At 42.5% G+C, this 23,996-nt stretch overlaps 1 protein-coding gene across 1 annotated transcript; it reads left to right on the top strand.

Moving 5' to 3' along the window:
* The first annotated feature begins 888 nt into the window (after positions 1–888).
* On the top strand, positions 889–17,041 carry RNF32 (ring finger protein 32). The gene is given in 10 exon segments (XM_087762941.1): positions 889–945; positions 1,712–1,769; positions 2,293–2,563; positions 7,262–7,404; positions 9,098–9,130; positions 9,580–9,629; positions 9,631–9,696; positions 9,914–10,022; positions 16,113–16,281; positions 16,635–17,041. Coding segments are annotated over 9 exon segments (1,092 nt in total). The 5' UTR covers positions 889–945; positions 1,712–1,745; the 3' UTR covers positions 16,862–17,041.
* The last annotated feature ends 6,955 nt before the right edge of the window (positions 17,042–23,996 follow it).

The raw sequence follows: 23,996 nt of genomic DNA, 5'->3' as shown, positions 1-23,996 counted from the left end.
TTGCCAAAAACACAGGTCACCCAGAATGGCAGTGATGTAGCTTCCCTTAAAATTTAAAACCATCAGTGCGTAACTTCAAGTGGGCCACCCTGACTTTGCTAAATGGAGGGGAAAATGTAAACCCCCGCCCCACCTAGCCATGCTTAGAAAGAGGTGCAGTCATGACTACTGAAATAATCACCATAAAGGTGTTTTTCACTCCAGAGCCACCCATGACTGAACTGATCCCCAGTGGATCATAGATCAACAGCCACCTGGCACTAATGCAGCACAAATGGTGACTCTGTTCATCACTAAGCAGGGAGGCTACTGGAGCAAACGGCCAAAGACTCTGCATCCCTGCCACCATCCCTGGGGAGTTTTGAGAAGCTGGAGAGCTCTGCTAAAAGGCCACTGCTGAAGGAGGTCCTTCCATGTATGACAATCGCAGGGCCTCCCTCTCATCACCTGTCAGGTTAAAAACAGCACTTAAGTTAAAAACACGCATTAAAAATTGAAAAATGTAAAGTGAAGAACAGCCTTCACGTCAAGACGTACACGGAGGGCTCCACTAATGCGCACTACCAAGCCCCACGTTACAACACAGACGCAAGATCTAAAGGGGAAAACGCTAACCAGCAAGGACGAGATACAGAGAAGCGAGCAGCTTCGGTGCTGGGGGAAAATCAGCAACGAGCCCTTCGCCGGGGCGGCCCTACGAGCAGCCGTTGAGGCCGGGCCAGGAGAGGGGACAGCCGGCAGCGCCCTGAGGCGAGGCGAGGGCCGCCGCCCTTCCCCACGGCGCTTTCCCGCCCGCCCGCCGCGGCCGCGGGGGCCGCCGTCGCCACGCCGGGGAGCTGCGTTGCCTGGCAACGCGGGCCCTGCCGCCAGAGGGGCGGCTCTTGGGGCGGCGGGGCCGCGCTCAGGCCCGGGGGTGAGGTCTGTGGGGTAAAACAGGTAGGAGAGGTAAGAATGAGCAACAAGGGCAGGGGCAGGGTCGGCAGTGCCGTGAGGTGGCCCGGCTGGCAGGGCGCGACGCCCTCGTCCCGCCCGGGGACGGGGCTGTGGCGGGGGCAGCGCTGCCACTCTGCTCCCCCCGAGGTGGAAGGCGGTCCCAGGCCATAACTCGGGGAGCGCGGGGTTGGCTGTGGTGGCAGGAGGAACAACGACACACTGGAAGAGAACGGTGTTGCCAGCAGTGGCTCCTGTTTGCCACAGGCAGCTTTAAAGGGTGTCACCTCACCCTCTGCCAGCCTCCCCTCCGCGACCGAGCCGCGCCGCGGGCCTTTCTGCTGCACCGATGAGGACGTTGAGGTCGCAGCAGAGCAGCTTCAGCCCCAGAGGGGTTGCTAGCATCGTCCGTGCTCTGCGTATCACAGGCTTCCTTGTCTACAATAAACTGACCTGGCAGAACAGTTCGGTGGGGTTTACTGCTACGGCCATATTTTTTCCTCGGTTCAGCTTGAAATTTGTGATTACGGCCACTCGTTTTGAAGCTGTTCTGTGTACATTATGGGCAGTGCACTGAGGGTGAGGTGAGGCTGACAGGAGAGGGGCACAGCTGGTGGTTTATGGATCCAGAGTTAGCTTCCCTGCCTGGAATACACGTTAAGCTGTCTCCCATGGTAGGCCTAGGAGAAAACGAGTGAAACTGTAGGTTTCTCTTCTGCTATTGATGAGGCTGTTTCTGCTGAGAAATATTAATCAAGTTCTTGTAAATGTCTGTTTATAGAGTCACAGAACTTTTGTAAAATCAGCTAAAGATTATGGAGCATCGTGATTTTTACAAGGTACGATTTCACATCTTTTAAAATAAGGCAGAAGGGTGGGGAGAAATGGAGGAATAGATAGATAAGCCCATTCCCTGTATAAAAATAATATATTCTTGTTTATATTCACTGTTCTGGAAGGCAAGGTTAGCCTTTGGGATTGTTTTTAATTATATTGAAGTAAAAATGTGTTTGGGCATGCCAAACTTCTATAGTCCATAATGAGTTTATTGCATATAATAATTATGGGCTCAGTAATTAAAACTTTAAAATTACTGCTATTTTATTTAATATAAATGATAAATCAAAGATTTCATTTGACTTTTTATAAGTTAAAACTAGGATGTGTCAGAAACATCAATCTTCAATTTCATATTATGGTAATTGTATGTTAGGCTTCAAGTATGGGAGTTGCATGTGTCTAAAAGCCTTTGACAAGTCACAAATATTGGCTAAGAGCAGAATTTCTTTTAATTTAGTATAATACAGATGTTTTAAAATCATTTATAACAATAATTATTCAAGGTGGTTTTTTTCATTTTAGGGCCGCTCCTCCAAACGAGAGACGATAGCAGTTTCTGCAGTTGCTTTACGGGATCATGTAATACAGAGTCATCAGCTCCAGGATCTTTCATTAGCAGATCCTTTTAAGTCAAGGACAAGGAATATCAAGAACATTTACAAACCCATGAACAAAGAAATGGTCAGAGCAGTAGTAGATACTGGACTAAGAAAAAAGAGCACTCACCACAAAAACAAGGAAGATGCAGAAAAGGAGTATGTTCTTGATCCCAATCCTCCACAGCTAACATTAGGTAAACCATTGTATTCTGATTTGTGAATTTTTGTTTTTATTTAAAATAAACTAAAATGAGGAAGCTAAGCTTTCTGTTCAATAAGATAATTTAATACTAAACGGCATAAAATCTTGTTTTAAAATTTGTCAAAATTCAGCAGTTTAAGCCATCAGGTGAACAATGGAATTGCCATCGGCAGCTTGAAAGTATCTTTTCATATCTGAAATGTATTAAAAAATATTATTCTTGTGACAACAAAGGTAAAAATGAAGAAGCTAGTGCATCTCGATGAAGAAGGAGTCTTCATTAAGAAGCAGGAAGTCTTTTACACTTTTTTTAATATGTTTTGTATATTGACTGTCACAACTCTCTTTACCTTATATTCTCAAGCAAACATCAGTGATTTTGATATTGTATTTATTTGGGGGAATGTATTAAGATTTTTTTTAAGTCTATTTGAAATGGTTTGTTTTATTCTTTATTAAGTAAAAAGACATATACTAGTTCTACATTAAATGTATTCTTTGTTAATATATACCCACCTTTACTCAGAGTTAAAAAGGTTTGTTTTTACAATGGTCCTGGGGCTAAACCCGGAAAGAATTAACACCTGTAGTTAAATACCTTTTTCAAATTTAGAAGCAAACATGCAACAAGATAAAAGTCACAGATGTGAGGGCTTGGAATGATGCCTGGTGAGAAAACTCACTTTTAAATAGTATGATAATAATACAGTTGTACAGCAGCGACAGACAACATTGCTTAAAAAAAAACAAAGCCAGGGAGCATCTTAACAGACCAGGAGTCCAAATGGGCTTCCCGCCTATCAGTTTCAGTCTTGTATTTCCCTTATCTGAAGATTTCTACAGTATTCTTGCCATGAACATCTTCTCTCCATCCTTTTGGCTGCCTTGATTAGGCATTTCTTAAAGGACCTTCCGGCTCCACAGTTTGCAGTTTTAAGGATAATAAACTTTCATCATCATTAATAATTGGTTTATTTATTCTTTTTCATAAAAATGCCCTTAGGCCTCTCTGAAGATCATGTTGCCTTTGCTACAGTAACTGTCACAGTAGTCCCAGCTCTAAAGAGAACCATGTAAATCAACGAGGCTCCATACAAGCACAGGCATCTGCCTTTTGGAATCAGCTGAAGGTTAAGAGGGTAACTTAAGATAATACACAACAAGTGAGTGTAACAAGTGCAGGACAAAGGTAGTAAGACAAGGTGATTATTACTATGTTTACATGGTTATAGTTCTAAAGATGGGAGGGTTTTTTCTTTGGTTCGTTTTGTAAGAGGAATTTGAAAGAAGAGAGGATAGTGGGGGAAAAACAGCAGAGATGTACTGGGGTTAACACAAATATAAATAATGAGTGATTATGGAAGCTAAAGGTTGTGGTGAAAAAATGCAGCCCAAGTGTGAGCATGTTCTCTGCAATTATAAGGAAGACGAAGTATTTTCTCTTTAAATCACAGCATTGACTGAAACGTCCCATATGAATGCTTGTGCAAGTGATTCGAAAGAATGTGCTGAGAGATTTTAAAACTTGGAATTGTTTCTGGGTTTTGCTTATTAGTATTTTCACCTATAGTCTCTCATTATTTTAAAATACTTGTGTCAAGCTCTCTCCTCTTAATAAGAATTGTGTGGTTTAAACCTTACAGCTGTGAAACAACTTTGAAAACATAATTTAATGCCCCTTTTTCTTCTTGAGTTTGTGGGTAATCAAACAAAATCTCACAGGCCTCTATCATTAATTTTTTCTCAATAGGGACTTGAGTCCTAAAATTAAATAAAGAGTTTAAGGGTTAATGTATGTAATTACTTTGCTAATGTTCATTTTAGGATAAATAACTCACTTGGTTGTAAATGGGTGTGTCAGTAAATGGGTTGGGCCTGTAAACTTGATGCATAAGGATGAAAACTCTTGGACATCTTGAGCTGTGATGAATATAGGCTTTCATTGCTTGTATTTATTCAAAGTGTTGCTTTGAGAATATCTTCATAGAGCCTTTTGCTTCAACCACATATCCCTTCTTGTGTGTCCTGCTGCCAGTTTTCCTTCATCAACTGTGTTGTATAAAAGCTTTCCTTCTAAACACCTGTATAACCTGTCCCTCACAAATATCCCATCTGGTTTATATTATTTAGAAGTTAGGTTTTGCTGCCAATCTCTTCCTATTTGGCAGCTTTAATCATCCATTCGTGAAAGTTTTAAATAAGCATTTTTTCTTACCCCGAGGGTATACAAAAGGCTTTCCACAAAGCCATCTCATTGTCTTCCTTAAAACAGTCTCTGACCACAGTGCTTGAAGAAAATCAAGGGTAGGCATTTTTTATGTTGTGATACTGTCTTTCATGCTGTGACTGGCTTGCTATCTTGTTTGCTCCCTGTGTATCCAGATTTTCTCATCATAAAGACCATCGTTTGTGTATATCGGACTATCAAAACGGGATCTTGTTTCTTTACTCTTTCACTGATACTTAGGTATTACAGTCAGATGAAACTTGATAGATGTTTTTACTGAAACTTTTATCATGTATTTTATAATTTGATTCTTCTTTTGTAGCAGAAACACTGTTCTGTGCAATATATGCTCTTCAAGGTTGAACAGGCAAGAGGGAAAGCACTTGCGATTAGGAAAACTTCCTTGCCACTCAGCTACCAATTTCAGCAAATCATATGTAAGCTTTAAGCAAACTACATGTTCTGAACTAGTTTTTAGACTCTAGAAATTTTGCAGGATCCTTCATGTTTCTCTTAAAGCTCATATTATTTTTCACCATCAAGAGCACCAGATAAAAGCATTTTACTGCACCAAAAATTGATAGACAATGCTATTTTATGTTAATACAGTGTATATTTTACAATCTGAAGTTACGATGCCGTAAATACAGATGTGTGTGTTTTGCTGCTTGAGACGGTGTGGTTTAAATTCAAGGCCATAGCCTACGGGCAGAGCTGTGAGCTCCTGCACGTGTGGAGGTGCTGTGTTTGTGTCCGGGTATTGAGTTGTCCAGGAACTGAAGCAGTGTGCCTCTGAGGCAATTCATATATGACCACCGATGTCATCCACGGCATTCATTGATTCATATTTTCTTTTGATGCTTAGGTTTACATGCATTGCTTACCTTTGACTTGATACCTTTACAAGGGTAACGAAAGTAACAAGGTGGGATATATGTGAACCAAACCATATGTAGAGAAAGCACTTTCCATGTAGTTCCAAAAGCATAAGCTGACCAGCTTGAAATCTCAAAGCCATCCTGTTTTTCTAAGATATGGAATCAAATTGATTTACGTTGGAAGGATGTCATGAGCTCACAAGGAAGTAGGTTAGGCAGATAGTTCAACTAGAGGGAAGAAAGTACACCTTATAATTCCTTTAGTACCTCGCAAAAGTTCTTTTAAAAGATCAAAGACAGTTTTGTGCAACTTTTGAATGATTAACGATATCCATCTGTAGGCGGATGAGCTCAGGAGCAGAAATTTTGTCTCAAAAATTAACAAATCCTATCCTAGAACAATCAGATAACTGGAGCAAGTGGATCACCAAAACCCCGTTCTTTGGTTTGTTAGGATTCCTTTTCTCTTCATGACTAACTAGTATAATGGGTTTGGAAACACAGTCTGTCTGATGGGGTTTTGAAAGCTTATACAGAAGAAATAAGTGCTGCTTATTAATGTCTGGTTTATGCAAAGATTTTGGTAGGAATGAAAGAGTTGACCCTTTCCTTCCCATTTAGAACTAAAACTCTCATCTAGGTGTCATCAGCTTGCATTCTAACTATCGCACGTCCCTCTTCCTTTCTGGTTTTAGCAAATACCATGGAGGCCTCATGGACTCATGTTATTGGCTTATTACACGTACCTTGGACTTGACTCCAGTGACTGTGGTCAGTCCACACAAACTGCTTCCTCTGGTCTTCAGAGATGACAAAGATCTATTCTTTGCTGTAGCTACTAGCATCTTTTTTACTATGGAGATACTGACACTGGACTTTATCTGCCATTTGTGGGGCCGGGGGGGAATATTGTAAGTACCTTCACTGATTCCTTCTTTGAGAAGGCAGAGATTTCATCTGGACATGTAGCAAGGCACCTCACAGTTGTCACTTGAGATCGACAAGCTCAGCTATCACAGTGACGCTATCACTGGTGTCTTGTAATCATCTCTTTGTTCCTTTATGCTCTTTATTTCTCTTGCATCCATCACAGTCTCATTACACTTCAGCGTTTTGCACGAGCAACAGTTTTTTATTATACCACTTTGTTCATTTTTATTTTTGAGAATACAAAAATGTAATGCTGAAAAAACCTTCACAAATGAATTCTAACAGAGATTTTGTTTGTACAAACAAAATTACATTGTTGTGCATTGTTACATTGTCTAGTTAATATTCCCCATCGTAATGGCTGTGGAAGGGTATCAAAATAAATTCAAATTACTTGGCAAATAAAAGTTTACATTTAAAAACTTCCTGTATAAATCCTGTATGTAAAAGAGGTTCTGACAATTACCGAATAGCTAGCTAATAGTAAGAAGTGTATTGCCTGCCAGTGGTTTGTCTGATGATAGATTTATATGAAGTATCTGTATAAACTATTTTTAAATACGTGCATCATCGATGAATTTCACATGAAGAAAATCGATTGTCTGCATCTGCCAGTGGGTTTTATTCAGTGATTTGTTGTTGCTATTGTCTACAGCTCAGAAATTAGGCCTAGTTGAGCCTCCTTCCTTGCCACTAACTGCTGAAGAACGGGTAAAAATAAAGCAGAGATCCATACAGCATGGAGACTCCATATAGCCGTGTGCAATATGCAGGGAAGAATTTGCACTTCAGCCTCAGGTACATGTATAATTGTGTGGACTACACAACTGTATTTAAAAAATTTTTTCCAGAGTTACTGGAAAATCATTAGCTGGCGGAAGAAAGGAAAGAAATGAAAGATTCTACATTTAGCATTTAATAGCTGGACCCAGCTATCAGTGGCCAACTCTGAAAGTATTTTGGACATGACGTGGTAGAGAAAGGCTGGTAGCGTTTGTTCACTTCTGAAGTTATGACAGTAGAGGAGAAGGTAATCAGCCTTTTTATCTGTTCTTGCAAAGCAGGTATAGGCTATTTTTTTGCTTCATTTGAACTCCTGTTAGATATGACCCTAGCTTTCGTTCATCAGAATGGTAAATATTCACTGATTATACAACTGAAGATATATTTTGTTTTCTTACAAGTTTTGCTAATTGCAGTTTAGTTCAATAGTTACTTCTGTTTGGAAGATGGAAGTAGGTGTACTCTTAATACCAATCAGTCACTTCCTTAGGTTATCTGAAGAAATGCTTGCATTTTACCTTTATGGCTTTATTCAAGGCATGTGTGTAGCATAAGCATAAATACATCATGCTTTATTAGATTCTCTCATCTGTCATCTTGAAAATATTAAGCAAAAGAGACAAGTGACTGATTGAAGAGGAGTGCTGCTTCAGAGGGGTGATGATGGTAATTAGAAGAATTACCCCAACTGCTTGCAAGTTTCTTTCCACAGTGCATTTTGGGGTGTTTTTTTTCTGCCTGTTCCCCCTTTTAATTTTTCTTTAAGACTTTTTATAGCCAAGTCTGTGATGTGAATCGAGGTCTTTTAATAACCTTATATACAGGGCTTTTGCTTCCTTTTGCAGCAACATTAACTGAAGGTGTACAATTGTCCACAGACAGATGGGATGGATCTGGCAAAAGACCATTCTGCCAGTTTCTGGGTACCCTGAAAGTCTAAAGCTTGACAAGAGAGAGCAAAAGACAGCACTCATTAAAAAGGTTACTTTAGATTTGGCACAAAAAGGGAAATGCCTCTGGAATTCTTTTTGTCCTCAGTGTTTCGTTAGCTTTCCTCCCTCAAGGGAAAAAAGCCACTGTATCTGAAAGCTTTCCCTTGAGCTGGCTGCTAGCCATTAATCCTTTTGTGTTTGCCAGCTCAATAGTGCACACTACTTGTTCTGGTTTTCACTCCTTTCCCAGTTTTTCCTTCCTCTAAGAGCCAACTGCCCTTTTTGTCCAACTCTGTATCTTTTGTCAGGATGGAGATCATCAGCATTTGGTGGGAATTTAGGTCAGAGAAAGGTGAAGTTTTCTTGTAGCCTGTGAACATGCTTTCTCTTTTGGTTTTTTGTATGTGTGAAATGCTGCATTTGATGTATATCAGTTCTTGAAATTTAACGTCTCTGTGGGGAAAAGGGAAAAAAATGAATCAGCTTTCATTTTAAGTACTTGTTTTATAATCTTTTCCTCCAGTCAGCAGCAGTGGGCATTTCTTGCTTTCTGCCACTCCATGTGTTGTTAACACAAAATTCACATATTGGTTTCAGATGTAATATATTAAGTAATTTCTAGAGAATTTTATTTTCACCAGAAAGACTGCAGTAGTATCAGAAAGAAACTGATGACCTTTCAGGCACTCAGAATTTTTCTTGTCAGCATTTTTTACTTTTCAGCTTTTAGAATGGTTTAAAGTCAGGTTATTTTTTCTTTTTCCTTTGAAAAACAGGTGCTGCTTTCATGTTCCCATGTATTCCATAAAGTGAGTACATTTTTATATAACTATTCAAGCACATAATACATGAGTATTTTAATTAAACTACTTAAGTGAATATCTTAATGAATTAAATGTAATCATTTTGAAAAGTAATTTTGATTCCAGATTTTTATGGTAAGACATATAATTTAAGGCTATTTTATGATGAGGCACTTTATTCCATTTTATTATCTTTTTTACAACCATATGGGAAAACATAGTTTGTAACTGAGTTATACATTTTTATACTAAGCGGGAATAGTTTAATTCATGAGATTTCATGAGAATATATGGAGATTTACAAAATTCTCTTAACATTTTAATTATAAAAATATGCGTCTTGTAGAGTGTTCATGGATTGATGAATAAACTGTTTTTACGTTCTGTAATCTATCCTGTTTCATCTGTTCCAATGATGCGGAATATATTGTAAGTAATTGCAATTATTTTTTCAGGCATGCCTGAAAGCCTTTGAAAAAATTACAGGTAAAAAGTCTTGTCCTATCAGAGCAGTATCAGACCAGAGTAATACACGATGGGGCACGCTTGTTTAAAATAAAGTGCGCTATTAGGTAAGCCTTACTTCTGCTACAGGTGTTGTGACTGGACAATATTTATTTCTAAATAATGTTCCAAATGCGTTAAAACTTTAATATAATAAGAAACTAGACAGAATGAATGCGCTACAGAAGTAAAAGTTTAAAAAAATGTTTAAAATGATTGTTTCATATAAATCTAAAATTATATGAATTTGAGTTTCCTCTTCGTGAGCAAAATTGTGTCTTAGAGAATTCAAGCTTCCTGGAGAGGATATGTTGTTAGAAAATGGTATAAAAACTTGAGAAAAACAGTGCCTCCTAAAGATAGCAAATTAAGAAAGCAATTCTTTGAGAAAAAGGTATGTTGCATTTGTGTCTTTGGTCTGTTTGGGTCTGATTCAGCTCCCTTAAATCAAAACTCCTGAATATCAGCTCTCTACCCCTTCATTTATTCCTTCTTATTCATATCAAACAGGCAGCACTGGAGGCACTCGGTTGTTTTGTTAGTCCATTTGTTCCATCCTCTTTACAATGTAGAAGTAAGGAAAATAATTTAAATATTGAATTTTAAGGGCTGCCTTTTGCTTAGGCCAAGAATAGCGGGCTTTTTGTGAGGCTCTGTATTTCCCTTGTCTTTTTAATAAATCGCAGTAATCTGTTTCCCTGTAGAATTGTATGAAGTGGGTATAGCAAGGGGAGAAAAAAATAAATCCATAAACAATCGTAACTTCTTTTCACTGTCATTGTTCCCTCACTGGACAGAGAACTGGATAGTTCCATTCCATAGCTTTGCCCTTCTCTAACTTCTGCTCAGATGCAAGTCAGACTGTAACAAATGGGGGTCCTGGCCCATACAAATGAGGCCAAATCAGGTGCAAGCATTTTGCAACGACCCTGCTTGCCTTTAAGCACACAGCTGCTGCAGAGTCCCTGTGCAAGCCTCAAGTCTTCCTTTGCCAGCTTCCAGTCTTCCCCCAGTTTAGTAACGGCCAGCCCAGCTCAGCTTTTCAGCAACAAAAACTGCTCTGACACATCCTCAGCAATTACCAAACTGCCCCTCAAGGAGCGAGAGAAGCCATCTTCCAGTCTGGATTACCACACAGCCTGGTTAACGGGGATTAACAAAGCCACACGAGGCAGCCATTTAAATGTAGCTAGTGCGTGCAACTAGGAAAATCCTCTTACCCAAGTCGCAAGCTAAATCAGTGGTAGGTTTAAACCAATACTTAAGTCCGTTGATTGGTTTTTGGTTGGTTGTTGGTTTTGTTTTTTTTTAATCACTGCTTTAGTTAAACAGAAGAGTGCTCACGGAAAAAGGCTTGTTATTGTCTGTTGTTATTTCTCACACTTACCCGGTTGTATCCTGTTGGAGGAAAGCTTTGGAGGCAAAGAGCCTCTCTTGCTATATTATGCATTTATGTATGATAGTGAGATTGGTAACGTGGAGGTGATCTTGCAGGCGGTTGCAACGAAACTGGTACCACTGTTCTGCTGGTGTGGTAACAGTGGTGGGGGAGAGAGAGGAAACACTGCGCTCAGCCTTAAGACAGAGACAGCTTGCTGGTTGCTATGCTGCCTTTGTAATCAATGCAAAGAGAAAATGAATATGGAGGTAACTGAAGAAAGCTGGTGTTACACTTGAAAGTGCTCAAACACTTAAGTTTGGAAGAAGCGAATCCTTCGGTGGATTGTGACTGTCCTCAAGTAGCATGATGAGAACAGACGACAGAAACACTTAGATTTTTCTGCGTGGAAGACTGGGGAAGCAGTCGTGTGCTTCTTTCCCCACAAGGCTGTCAATTTTCTGTGGGTTCAAGGTACCATGCTTAGCTATAAACAGGGTCTCAGGAAAGGGAAGTTGAAGAAGGCTTTTAAATACCCTGAGAGTTACAGCCGAGTGTCATTTGTTAAAACTTCTGCAGATGGCTGCAGTAGCAGTCCACCAAGCCCCCTACAAAGGGCTAGCTTTCAGGGCCCCCGTCTCAGATACCTGCTTGAGGCAGAAACAGCCTGATGACTGCCCACATTTCATCACATGATGATCAGCCATGGGAAAGTCTTCATGTAACATAGTTTCCCTATATAGTCCACCGCATTAGGAAGTCATTCTCCCATGTAACGCTCCAGGATTTTGCAGGGAACAAAATGGGCACTACGTTTTCACCTTCTATTAAGGATAAATTTATAAAGTCCTCTCATACAGATTAGCCAGGTTTAAATGAATTCAGTACCAATTGTGATTAAAGGATATATACTTGTTTTTCTTAGTGGCCTTCAAGTGGGAATTGTAGATGAGTTTTCCTGGTGTTCTCTCTTATACTTTTAAGTGTTGGTTAATGAAAACACTAAAGAAATTTTTCACAAGGAGCTATCCATTTCCAGATGCTAAAAAGCTTTTCTAAAATAAATTTTGCCTCTTAGGCTTGTTCTATGCTTTTAAAATGTCACCCCCTAAACGCTGGCATAATCAAATGGCTTCGCAATTGGAAAAAAAAATATATGTATCTAATTTTTAATAATCCTACCAGCTCTGGAAGGATCACAGAGGTTAGACGTCAAGTTCCATATGCTTAAATAAATATCACAAAACCAAGAACAAGGTCTGAAATATTGGTACTAGGAAGGACACGTATTACTTTTCAGGGTGCTACAGTAGCCCTTATTACACCTATCGTTAAAATTTTTAATAATCTAGATCAAAGGAGATAAGAAAGGTCACTGAAACCAAAGTAGGCTACTTTTTAGCACTACTATACCCAGAAAGCAGGGTGTTGCTTCAGCATGTTAGGTAGTGAATTTCTTTGATCCTACCTATAAATGTCACTTTTGTATGTCATGTAATTGTGGTATAGTCTTTTATTGGTGCAATTAAATCTTTTCAAATGCGTTACATTATCTCCAGCTCTGCTAAAAATCTTGCCATTGTTTAGGAAGCGAGGTAAGTCATTGTGAAATGATGTAGTTGACTTTAGTTTCTTCCTCCCCCCTCCACATGATTTCTCCCAACGATTTTAATTTAAATCTCACCAAACAGTATAATGGTCCTGGAATTTGTTTAGTCGTTTGACTTCCTTTATCACATGGAGATGGTAAACATTCTGTTGCTAACTTGAAGTGGCTCCAAGCAGCAAAACGAGGAGGATATTAAACCAGTAAAAGCTTATCAACTGATTCATTGATATGCTGTAAATTCCAGCCTTTTCATTTTACTTTTGAGGGTTGCCATAAGTCAACACATTAGTAAGCAATTTGCTGACATTGGATCACTTAAAAAGGCTTCCCTGTGGACAAAGTTCACCTCGGTGCTTTGTTTCATCGTTTTATTTTATCATAGTCTTGTGCTGCTGTACAGATGACTGATGTAGTTTTGCATACTGATAAAGAGTATTTCAAATATTCAGTTTATGCCATTCTATTCAAGTTTTAAGAAGTCACAGACATAAAATAAAGGTATGGTGTTTTCAGAAATAAATTCAATTAACCAGTTTCAGTTCTAGGAAAAAAAAGGTTATTCAGTATTATGCATTAAAACACAGCAGGATTTAATATTTAAATCCTGTAACATGTTAACACTAACAGATTATACAAAATGCTTATTTCCTTTCTGTTCACATTGCTAGTTCACACTGGTTTGCCAGTTTGCAAAAATTTTGGGTTAAATTTCAGTTACACTTTTTTTTTTTTCTTCCCAGCCTTAGACTATTTGCTGATTGATGGACATGGGTTGGGTCAGGTCATCCTGCAGAAAATACAGGAGTCGCTCAAAGCAGATAGTATCTCAGCAGCAGGGGAACTCAATAGATCACTGTCTCAGGCAGGAGAAGAGTTTTCCTCTCTTTATTTTTACAGTTCCTGCTCAAGGAGGCTCATCCTTTCAGGATCACTTAGTGCAACGGGGAAGAGAAACACAAGTGCAAGCTCGGGGAAGAAATGGAGGGCTTCTCCCTGCTGAGGGAAGAAGGAGCAAGCAGCACAGGCACAGACAAAAAGGGGACGCTGCAACCCCAGCCTCTCTCTGCCCCCTGCTTTCAGCTCTCCTTGGGGGTTAGTCTTCCTCCGCAGCCTGTCTCGTCATGGCGTGGTTCACAAAGACAGGCCAAGTCCTGGAACTGACCACATACCGTCTGTGTTGCTCTCACGTTCGCAGAAATGGACACTGGATAAGGGCAGAGTTAAAACGCTGTTGCTTTTCAAATTTGGGGTCCCAAGAGGCTATTGCAAAGCATCATCATGGCTGCTCTCGCTTTCTCTTACGTCCCCCGAGCCTTCTTATGAAAACAGTTCAGGTCTGTTCAAATTTGATACCAATATAAATGAAGACCAAGCATAAATCAGGACCAAAAGTGTTTTCAAATGGATCAGCCTTTACCTGATGTTGAACAGAAGCCATGAATTATATAAGGTTTAGGCGTAATCTTACCCTCTTCGTCCTGAAGTCAGGTTCTAAAATGAAATCAGCGTGAATGAAATTGCAGTGTGGAGTAGATTCAGTTCTAGAACCTAGGTAACAACAGTTCAGATAAAACTTACTAGGACTGTTATTGCCTAAGTAAATACATAATCACATCAAAATATGGAAGACATAACCTGGCGTGCATTAGTATTTCATGGCTCATTCAGGAAGCCCCCAGTGCCATCATTTGGGATTGTTTGGAGACCACAAAGTGTAAATATTGAAGGAGGCCTGTGGCGGGATTCTTGTTTGTTTGCTTTTTGTTTTACACATACCACTGAAGGTCAGTGTGTATGTTTGCATGGGACAGAATCAGGTTTTTTTCCTTCTTGTCAGTGAACAGTCACGAGGGGAGCAGAAGATCACCCATCGCCTCTTTGCTAGACATAGAATTCTCTCTCGGCGTACCGAAGGGGCTGCTGCTTTTCCTATCGCACCGTGATGTAAATACAGACACTATGCAAGGCGGCTCAGGGGATTTCTTTTTTTTAAAGTTATGTTAGTTAATGCTGATGTATCAACTTAACAAGGGAACTAAATCTGATTTGTACTGACAAATGGATACATCCTTCCAATATCCGCTTGTCTTAGGGATCATTTGGAAATACAGTAAGTCATAACAGGTCTCAGTTAGCAGTGAATCAGACCATAAAATAAAAAGAATACACAGGATCAAATCTAACGTCAGGAAGCAAACAACTTGCCTTACATGGTGTTTTTCACCATTTCCCTTACCTGCATGCTGCTAATGTTTGTCTCTAAAGTCTTTATTAAGAAACATTATGGGTTTCACTGGAAGATACTATGGTCGTAATTTAGAAAACAAACAAACAAACAAAACCAACAAACCATTAACTGATGAGTTTTTTCATCATTTTAGAAGGAAATTTAGGAAATTCAAAGTTTAAATGAAATCTTAGAATGTTAAGTGAGCTTTTCAGATAGGTTTTGTGTTTTTTTGTGGGATTTGGGCTCTTGATTCCTTTGGGTCTAGAAAAGTTCACTTTGAATATTCTGACATATGCTGCGAAGGGTCACTTTAGCAGTTGTAAGGGAGCACACGTCCTGGTAGAGAAAAGCTACCCCCCAAAAAAGTGAAATGAAACAACAGGGAAGCGCTGAGGTACCCTCAGGCTGGCTGACCCTGACAACAACCCTTCTGCCACCTCATGGCCCCCTTCCCACCCACCCTCCCAGGAGGGCGGCTCCCTGCTTTCCTATCAAGCTTTCGCTCACAAGACAGGCACGGAGAGAAGGGTTCGCGTTGCGTGGTCATGGTACAGGTGTCAAAATGTTCCTTAAAACTGCTGAAAGCATTCATGAGCAGAGTCACAGAAGACAAGCTGAAGACTTGCGTGATCCCTACAGAACTTTCAGATACTGTAGCAATGAGAGAAAGTGGCCACAGTGAGTTGGGATTGCACTCAAGGAGAGGATTAAGAAAAGCATTCGTTGCTCTTAGGTATTTATTTTGCTGAGCACTGCTGGGAGCATCTTCAGATACGACGACCAGATTGCTTAGGCCTATGTGCAATACGCAGGAACATATTTAAGGCAGTAGGTCGTAACAGTCTATGCCAGGGACACCACCGAAGATGCCTCTTCTCTCAGTGGTTATCGTGCCTTTGGCTAAGCCCACAGCGGGTGCACTGGTTTCCCATCAGATAACCAATGCTCAGCTAATCCTACAGGGCCTTGCTCTGCCACAGCTCTGCCCTCTGTGCTGCGCCCGCACGGGTTAAGAACAGTACACCCATCTTGGGAAAGTTCAGTGATGAAAATCCTGTGTTTGCTCCGAAGGATAATGGCCATCAGTGGCGTCTGGGGACCGGATGCTTTTAACCTCAGCCAGCACTGGACACCACCTGCAAATTGGAACAAGGTCCCATAGATCATGCAACTCATCCGGCCCTCTTGTCCAGTCACTCACAATCCATCCACGTGTGAACGACCTAGAAGTAACTCCAAATCTAACAGCAGTCCATTTTCTTTTCAGGTTCAACAGATCAGCGATCGACTGTTGAGTTCTTACGACACCAACCTCGATGAATTTTTTTCCGAGATGGATTCCTCTATAGCTGCAAGTCGAGATGTGTTTCAGCAGTTGGAAGGAAAAGAAATAGTAATAAGTGAATCTGACTGGGAGAAGATCCAGATGCACGTTGGCTGGCTTTTTTTTTTTTTAAGTAGTTTTGCATTTATAAGCTCTTTTATGCTCTTTTGAGGCATGGCAGTCTTTTCAGCACAACTGAGTGTTTTCTGTTTTCTTAAATTTTAGTCCGTCTGTTCCAGATCAGAAATATTAAAGTTTTTACAGTTCAGAGGTTTACCTCAGCAGCATCTCTCTCCTACTCAGTTAAAGAGCCCAAAGAGGCTGTAGACAAAATTGAGAATCAGAATGTTAATAGTGTCTCAAAATACATTACAGTCAGAAAATCTGAGCATTTGAATGAGCATACTGCTGCTGTACTTACCTTCCACTGTTTCACTACAGCTTGGTTTGTTTGTTTTTACTCAGGCATATTTGACTGTCCCATCTGTATCACGCCACTCGGTCCTACGGTTCATCCTGCCCGTCTCTTCTCTGGTAACAGCAATCAGGCTTCACGACAGACTGTTCTGCTTTCTTGTTCACATTTGTTTCATCATACCTGTCTTCAAGCATTTGAAGAGTTTTCCTTGGGAGAACGACACATTTGGCCTTTGTGTCGCTCGTGTTATCAAAAGAAAATCCTCAAATGTTGATACATAATGAACTACCTTGTAGATCGTAGCTGACAGCACGTGTACTTCTAACCTTGAAGCCTTTTCAGAGCCAGATCTTCCAAGAACAAATTATTTTGGATGGACAACGGTACTCACCTTGTATTTGGAGAAATTAAAGCTAGGAGGGTGCCGGTTGCTTCCCTTTGACACTTGCCTTCACCTTTGGTCTTCCAGCATTTTTATTCTTCCTCCCTGTCCCTCCCATCTTCCTCCCTTTTCATTTCCCTTTCCCAAGGATGAGTGATAGGACGAGAGGAAACGGCCTCAAGCTGCGCCAGGGGAAGTTTAGGTTGGATATTAGGAAAAACTTTTTCACCGAAGGGGCAGTCAGGCACTGGCACAGGCTGCCCAGGGAAGTGGTTGAGTCTCCATCCCTGGAGGTATTTAAAAGACGGGGAGATGTGCTGCTTAGGGACATGGTTTAGTGGTGGACTTGGCAATGCTGGGTTAACGGTTGGACTCGATGATCTTAAGGGTCTTTTCCAACCTTAACGATTCTATGATTCTGCTTGAATGAGACTGACCAGCTCCCGAGCGCTGGAGGTAGATAAAAGTGGCCCTCAAAGATGCAGGATCATTTCAGAACTTCAGAGAACCTGGAAGCACAGGAAGCACTGACCGCTTTCCAGAGAACTAAAACCACACTTATGACTTTTCAGCCATGCATTGCTGAAACTAAGTCAGGTCACCACAGGTAATTTATAAGAAAAGTAGGAGCCCATAAAGACAAAAGTCAGAAGCTAAACCAAAGTGGAATAGCAACATATCAAGGTAAGAAGAAAATGCATTTTGCATAAAAAGGCAATGACTGATCAACCACGCAAGTGACAGAGAGCTTCCAAATAATGCCGGTAAGATCAAATTGTGCCATGCGTCAAGCGGGGTGGTCACCGCACCAGCAGGTGTACGGGTTGCCAGTCTTAAGCTGGATGCGGGAAAGGCTGCGTTGGAGAATCCTTAGGTAAAAAGCGTTTCACAGATGGGTTGCTGATCGACTCTGCTTTCGGGCAGCCAGAAGGCTGTCTGCAGGGCCGTCAGTGCTGGGCGTCTCCAAGAACTTGCAGAGGATGTGTGACACTCCAAAGGCCTAGGAACGGATAAACCTAGCCTGAAAGCAGGGAGGAGGGAAGAAATCCTGGGGAAATGCAGACATTAGTTTCACTTCATTTCCCAGAAAAAACACCGGTACAAGCTACTTAAAAAGAACTAGGATTTGACACAGGATTTGGCAAGACGAGAATCTTATCAAGCCAGTTCAGCTCATTTCTGTAACAGGATACGGTCCTGCAGATGAAGCAGAAAACATAGTGTCACAAAAAATTAAAGTGCAAAATACACACTTCTGTAGGAATATCCCCACGTATAGGCTGACTCACATCTTACGTATGTAGAATCGTTAAGGTTGGAAAAGACCCTTAAGATCATCGAGTCCAACCGTTAACCCAGCATTGCCAAGTCCACCACTAAACCATGTCCCTAAGCAGCACATCTCCCCGTCTTTTAAATACCTCCAGGGATGGGGACTCAACCACTTCCCTGGGCAGCCTGTGCCAGTGCCTGACTGCCCTTTCGGTGAAGAAGTTTTTCCCAGTATCCAACCTAAACTTCCCCTGGCGCAGCTTGAGGCCGTTTCCTCTAATGCTGTCGCTTGTTACTAGGGAGAAGAGACCGACCCCCACCTCGCTACAGCCTCCTTTCAGGCAGTTGTAGAGAGCAATAAGGTCTCCCCTCAGCCTCCTCTTCTCCAGGCTAAACAACCCCAGCTCCCTCAGCCGCTCCTCATAAGACTTGTGCTCCAGACCCTTCACCAGCTTCGTTGCCCTCCTCTGGACACGCTCCAGCCCCTCGATGTCCTTCTTGTAGTGAGGGGCCCAAAACTGAACACAGTACTCGAGGTGTGGCCTCTCCAGTGCCGAGTACAGGGGCACTATCACCTCCCTGGTCCTGCTGGCCACACTATTCCTGATACAAGCCAGGATGCCATTGGCCCTCTTGGCCACCTCGGCACACTGCTGGCTCCTGTTCAGGCGGCTGTCAGCCAACACCCCCAGGTCCTTTTCAGCCAGGCAGCTCTCCAGCCACTCCTCCCCCAGCCTGTAGCATTGCATGGGGTTGTTGTGACCCAAGTGCAGGACCCGGCCCTGAGCCTTGTTGAACCTCACGCAGTTGGCCCCAGCCCAACGATCCAGCCTGTCCAAATGTATTGGAGAACAGAAGTTTGGTATGAATGAATGGCATTGCCAAAAGAGCACCAAAAGAAAAACCCAAGCTAAGAGGTACTGAAGACACGGTGTAGTGTAAGGGCTCCAGCTTGGAGGTTTGTGCCCAGCTCCGAGCTCTGCATTTCTAGAAACAGACGGGGTCCCCAGAGGCAGCAGAAGGGGCGATGAGAGGCCTACACGAAAAGGGTGAGGGAACTGGGGATCGCTTCTTATACAGAAGGTAAAGGGAAATGTCCCCCTTCAGGCATGGGAAAAGCTGCTGCATGCAGGAAGATTTCTCTTACTACTGACGTTTGAGAACCAAAAGTAAAGCTTAAAGCGTGGCAAGGGCTGTTCACATTCGACATTTAGGAAGCCTGGGACAATTAAGCGCTGGAACGCGCTGCCTAGAGCCAGCACAGACACCGCGCGGCAGGCAGGCCCTGCCGGGCTGCTTCCACACCAGGAACAACGTCGTACGTTTGATCTGGTGCCGCTGAACGGGTCAGGCGTCTCCAGGTCCCTTCCAGCCACCAGACTCTTGAACTTTAAAAACGGCCTAAAATCTCCCGTGAAATGGAAAGGGAAGTCTGAAGCTGTTTAAATTTCGAATAGTTTAGGAAACGTGATGGTCAGGTTCTTAATATATAAAAATTGCCCTTCAGTCCGACTATTAAGCTATTGAAAACGACTCCTACACGACGCAATCAGCGCACTCCTCCATGAGCAAACCCCACCTGCCCACAGTAGAGGGTTCAGATTAATTGTGCGCCTGTCTTCAGCGCAGGGCTGAAACGCCTCTGAACGCGCAGGCAGCTCCACCACGTGCCACGCATCACGTATTTTAAAAACCCGACCATCTGAGATTCTCAAAAGCGTGTTGCATCGGGGGGAGGAAGGAAGAAGAGAGGGGAAGGCAGCTATGCACACCAGCTACTGGCAGGATAATTCAGAATGCCACAGAGGGTTTTTTGTTTTTTTTCATTGCTTAAAAACAAAGCAAAACTCCACTATGAATCACACTTTAACTTTATTGAAAACACAGTAAAAAAAAAAAAAATCTTCCTACAAAACATTCAGTGTAACATTTCAAACAAAGGAAAAAACACATTACCACTGCTTTTCACAAAAAATCCCACCTGGCTAAGGCGGCAAGTATTTCCATTTAGTTTTGTAGCACAGCAAAGCATCCACAACTGAGAGCATCATAAAAGGTATTTCTGGATGACCTCAAATAAACCGGGAAGGGTTCGGAGGGGAGAAGCTACGCTCACAGAAAATTGTTCTGACTGAAGTAACAGTCAAAGCATCATTTTTCGGCTGTACTTTACCTTGGCCCAAGATACATCCACGTGAAGGAAACACCAGCTGCTCAAGCCTGCCGAGGTTACCAAGCCTTCAGCACAAATCGGAGCGAGAGGCGGCCGCTGGTTCCATTCAGCATCTCTCAGCCTCACGCACAGTTAAGATTGTGCATAATTTAGGTTTTTTTGCAAACTGAAACGTTACCCAGTGACACCGCAGTGAAAAACCTGAAAGCGCACGACAGAAGACGCCCGCTGCTGTTGCGACAGCGCCAGCAGAGGCAACACCCGTAGAAACGCGAGCTCACAACTGGATTTTTATGGTGGTGTCGCCCGAGTCCCCGTGAAGCTGATCCCGCCTGACAAGAAGGCCAGCAGCACTGAGAATATCCTCCGTCTCCTCAAAGGGATTTTGGAGAGAAAGCTTCATGGAGCCAAGAGCAACGGCCGCTTTCTATTTAGGTAGCGCGGGGCTGGGCTCCTGACCCCGCAAGAGAGTGAAGGAAATCCAGCCATGGTTTTTTTGTATACAGGTATGTGTTTCATACACTTCAAGATTTCAAATCCATGACCCAAATGTATCTTCATTTTCTACCCATTTGTTTTTAAAGCACTAGAAGTCAGGCCAAATAAGACAAAAATGCTTTGAAACCTACCTTAAAAAAAGAAAAGTGGCTCAACTTTGTTCTGTTACATAAAGCCAGGGAGAAGAATGTTACTCGCACAGATTTTGTGAATCCAAGTATTTTGGAGCAGACTGGGAAAACTTATGGTTAGGGGGGAAAGAGAAGTCACGCACCAGTTAATTTTCTCCTTAAGCATGTAAACACATCCATCGCATTCACAACCCAGGTACCGCCATGGTGCCGCTTTTCTGAACGGTCGTTTTACACGGAGAGAGAAGGTCCGAAACGTGCTCCTACGCATGGAACACGAGAGGTGGAGAAAAGGCGCACCGAGGCTTCCTTCGGCACCAGGCAAGGTTTGACTCGGCTCAAACCACGAGCGAGTTAGGCACTGCCGACCCCCCCGAACCCTGCGGCACGCGCTCCCGTCGCGTGAGGCAGCCAGGCACGCCAAGAGCCGTGCCCTTACTCCACAAACCACAGGGAAGAGAAGCGAGGAGCGGCTCTGCAGAGCGCCAGCCACTTCGGAGGAACCGCCAGCAGCGTGGCCTCAAGCCGGCGGCACCAGCGCGTTACTCTCTCACCGAGAAGCGGGCCGGTTGCCTCACGCTCCTGAAAGTCAAAAGCAGATACATACGCAATGGCTACGCCATTTCCATCTCACTCCTAATTCACACTTACAGAAGCTCTTGGTAACTTGTTAGAGGACCCGCTCTAATGACAGGATTGTTTTAATGGAATCTGGTGATAAAATACAGATCAAGCACAGATGAATGAATAACCACTAACATTTTTGTAATGGGAGAACATTTCTAACTAGGGAATGTCTCTGTATAGACTATGTGCGAAAAGAAATATAGTGAAATCAAAGCAAGAGCCCCGATACTTCAACAGCCGGTATCTATGGGGGCACCGAAGACACGAGGAATGCAAAATAAAGCGCTCTTCATGACGGAGCTTCATCCAGTGATGCCGACTATAAAACTTAGTGTAAGGGGGGGGCAGGGAGAAGCAACAGCAACGCGTGAGGTTAATGTACAACAAACATCTAGAAGCAGCATCCCAAAGCGCTCATGTAGGTACAGATGAAGGCCGATACCGAGGGCCTTTCAGAACTGGGAATTCCTAATTGCTACATTTATGGGAGGCCTTCGTACAGATACGGCTTTTAAATAGCTTGGAATTAGATATGTCAGGATTCTCAACGTTTACAGGATATTTCTGACACCTCCCCTTTGACTCTTTGGAGTCACCTTCTACATTTGTTAAAACACTGAATGCTATGTATATTTAAAAAAAAATAATCTTATGAGCAATAAATGAAACTGAAAAAGTTATTTTAAAACAATGGTAATTAATACAGAACTAGTGAGCAGCCTCAGGTTTTCTGTCACCAAGACAGAGCTATCTTCAAAAGTTCACAGGCTTCTATAAACTTAAAGCCGAGGATACCGCTGCGCTGTGAACCACCAAGCAGGGTTTAAGAATTTATGAAGTTCTTTTCAGTGCTAGTGGATTACTGGCGCATTTAGAGAACGTACAATTGACTTTCACATGCTAACGATACACGTGTTTCTTCTTTCTCTTTGAAAGCAGAGTTTGAGGTGCTTCAACTGTGAAACATCTCAAGAAAACCTTCCCATTTAAGTTCCCTGCTGGCATATATTCTTACAGATGATACATCAGATCTATGTAGATTCTTCTTGTTCTGTTCCTTCCCGCTTTGTCTCCATCAAGCGGAGGACCTGCTATTAACATCAACGCCACCGAATAAGATAGCAAATGACTTGAGAACATGAAAAAGGAAAGCAAGCCAAGAGGTTAGGTGTCTTCAAGAATTAAAGCCAGATGTAGAAAAAAGTTTCATCAGCCCCTGAATTTCATGAATTTAAGGGTTTTAAAATTCATATTACTGAAAATATACTTAAAGATCGACTAGAAAAAGAACGGAGAACAGGTGAGCTCCATCTCATTTCCCACCCACCCACCTCCCCAGTTACTGGGCAGAGCGGGGATCTGGAAGTCACACTCAGTGTGAATGCCCCCCAGATGTGTTCTCCTGCCTAAGATGCTGACCAGTATCCTCGGGCGTTAACTGTTAAAATGAAATTTGTAGGAGATCCTCTCTGGGCACGGTCTGGGGGGACACGGCTCTATTCGGAACCATTTCCCAAGAGCGCAAGAAGCCGTTCAAACGCAGAACGGCCCGCACAGAAACGAGCAGCCAGGAAATCCGGAATGACTTCTTGGTCCCAGCAACACAGAGCCGAGAGTGAAAAGCCGCAGCACAAGAACATGCACGGCGACCACCTGGAACCCCGAGAGTCCGCAGTCCCAATCCCAAGTAACCCAATTCAGCAACGAGAACTGCGTGGGGCAGACGGACAAACCACGGGCTGACCTCCTCGCGCCTGGAGCAGAAAGGGAGCGTCGCGACTCCTCCTGACGGTGCCAGAGGCTGCCTGCCTGAGGAAAGGGCACCGGGCAAGGCAGAGCGCGGCGGCAGAGGGTATCACCACCTGGGTGATGGCTGTCGGCTTAGATTGCTCTCCCTCAACGGGATGAATTCAAAAGCGGTATTTTTGTAAAGTTCAAATGCTCTTAATGCGACGGAAATAACTTGCCTGTTTACCAGTAGTAAATTCAATATTCAGGAGCTCAAGATTTCAGCTCCTGAGATACAGGGGGTGGGGAGGGAAGTTAGCGTATGCAACATTCTCCCTAGTCAGCACTAAAATAACAACAAAAATACTAACACTAGGGGGTAGGGGACCGTGTTTCCTTAAAGCATTTAAAGGTTCACAGCTTGCATCACTTTTTAAAATGAAGTACAATTTTTTTCACAGAGGTTATTAATGTAGCCTTAGCATACTGTCTGTGCTTAAATGACTTTACCTAGATTAAAAAAATTGCTATTTTAAAAATCAGAGTAGATGCAAGACACCAGGATCTAGCTGTCTTCCTGGATTTGGTATTTCAAAAC

This window comes from Nipponia nippon, unplaced genomic scaffold (assembly GCF_047370975.1).
Source record: "Nipponia nippon isolate SJK-2023a ecotype South Korea unplaced genomic scaffold, ASM4737097v1 scaffold_1, whole genome shotgun sequence".
Lineage (NCBI taxonomy): Eukaryota > Metazoa > Chordata > Aves > Pelecaniformes > Threskiornithidae > Nipponia > Nipponia nippon.
This window is presented reverse-complemented; position numbering and strand designations above follow the sequence as displayed.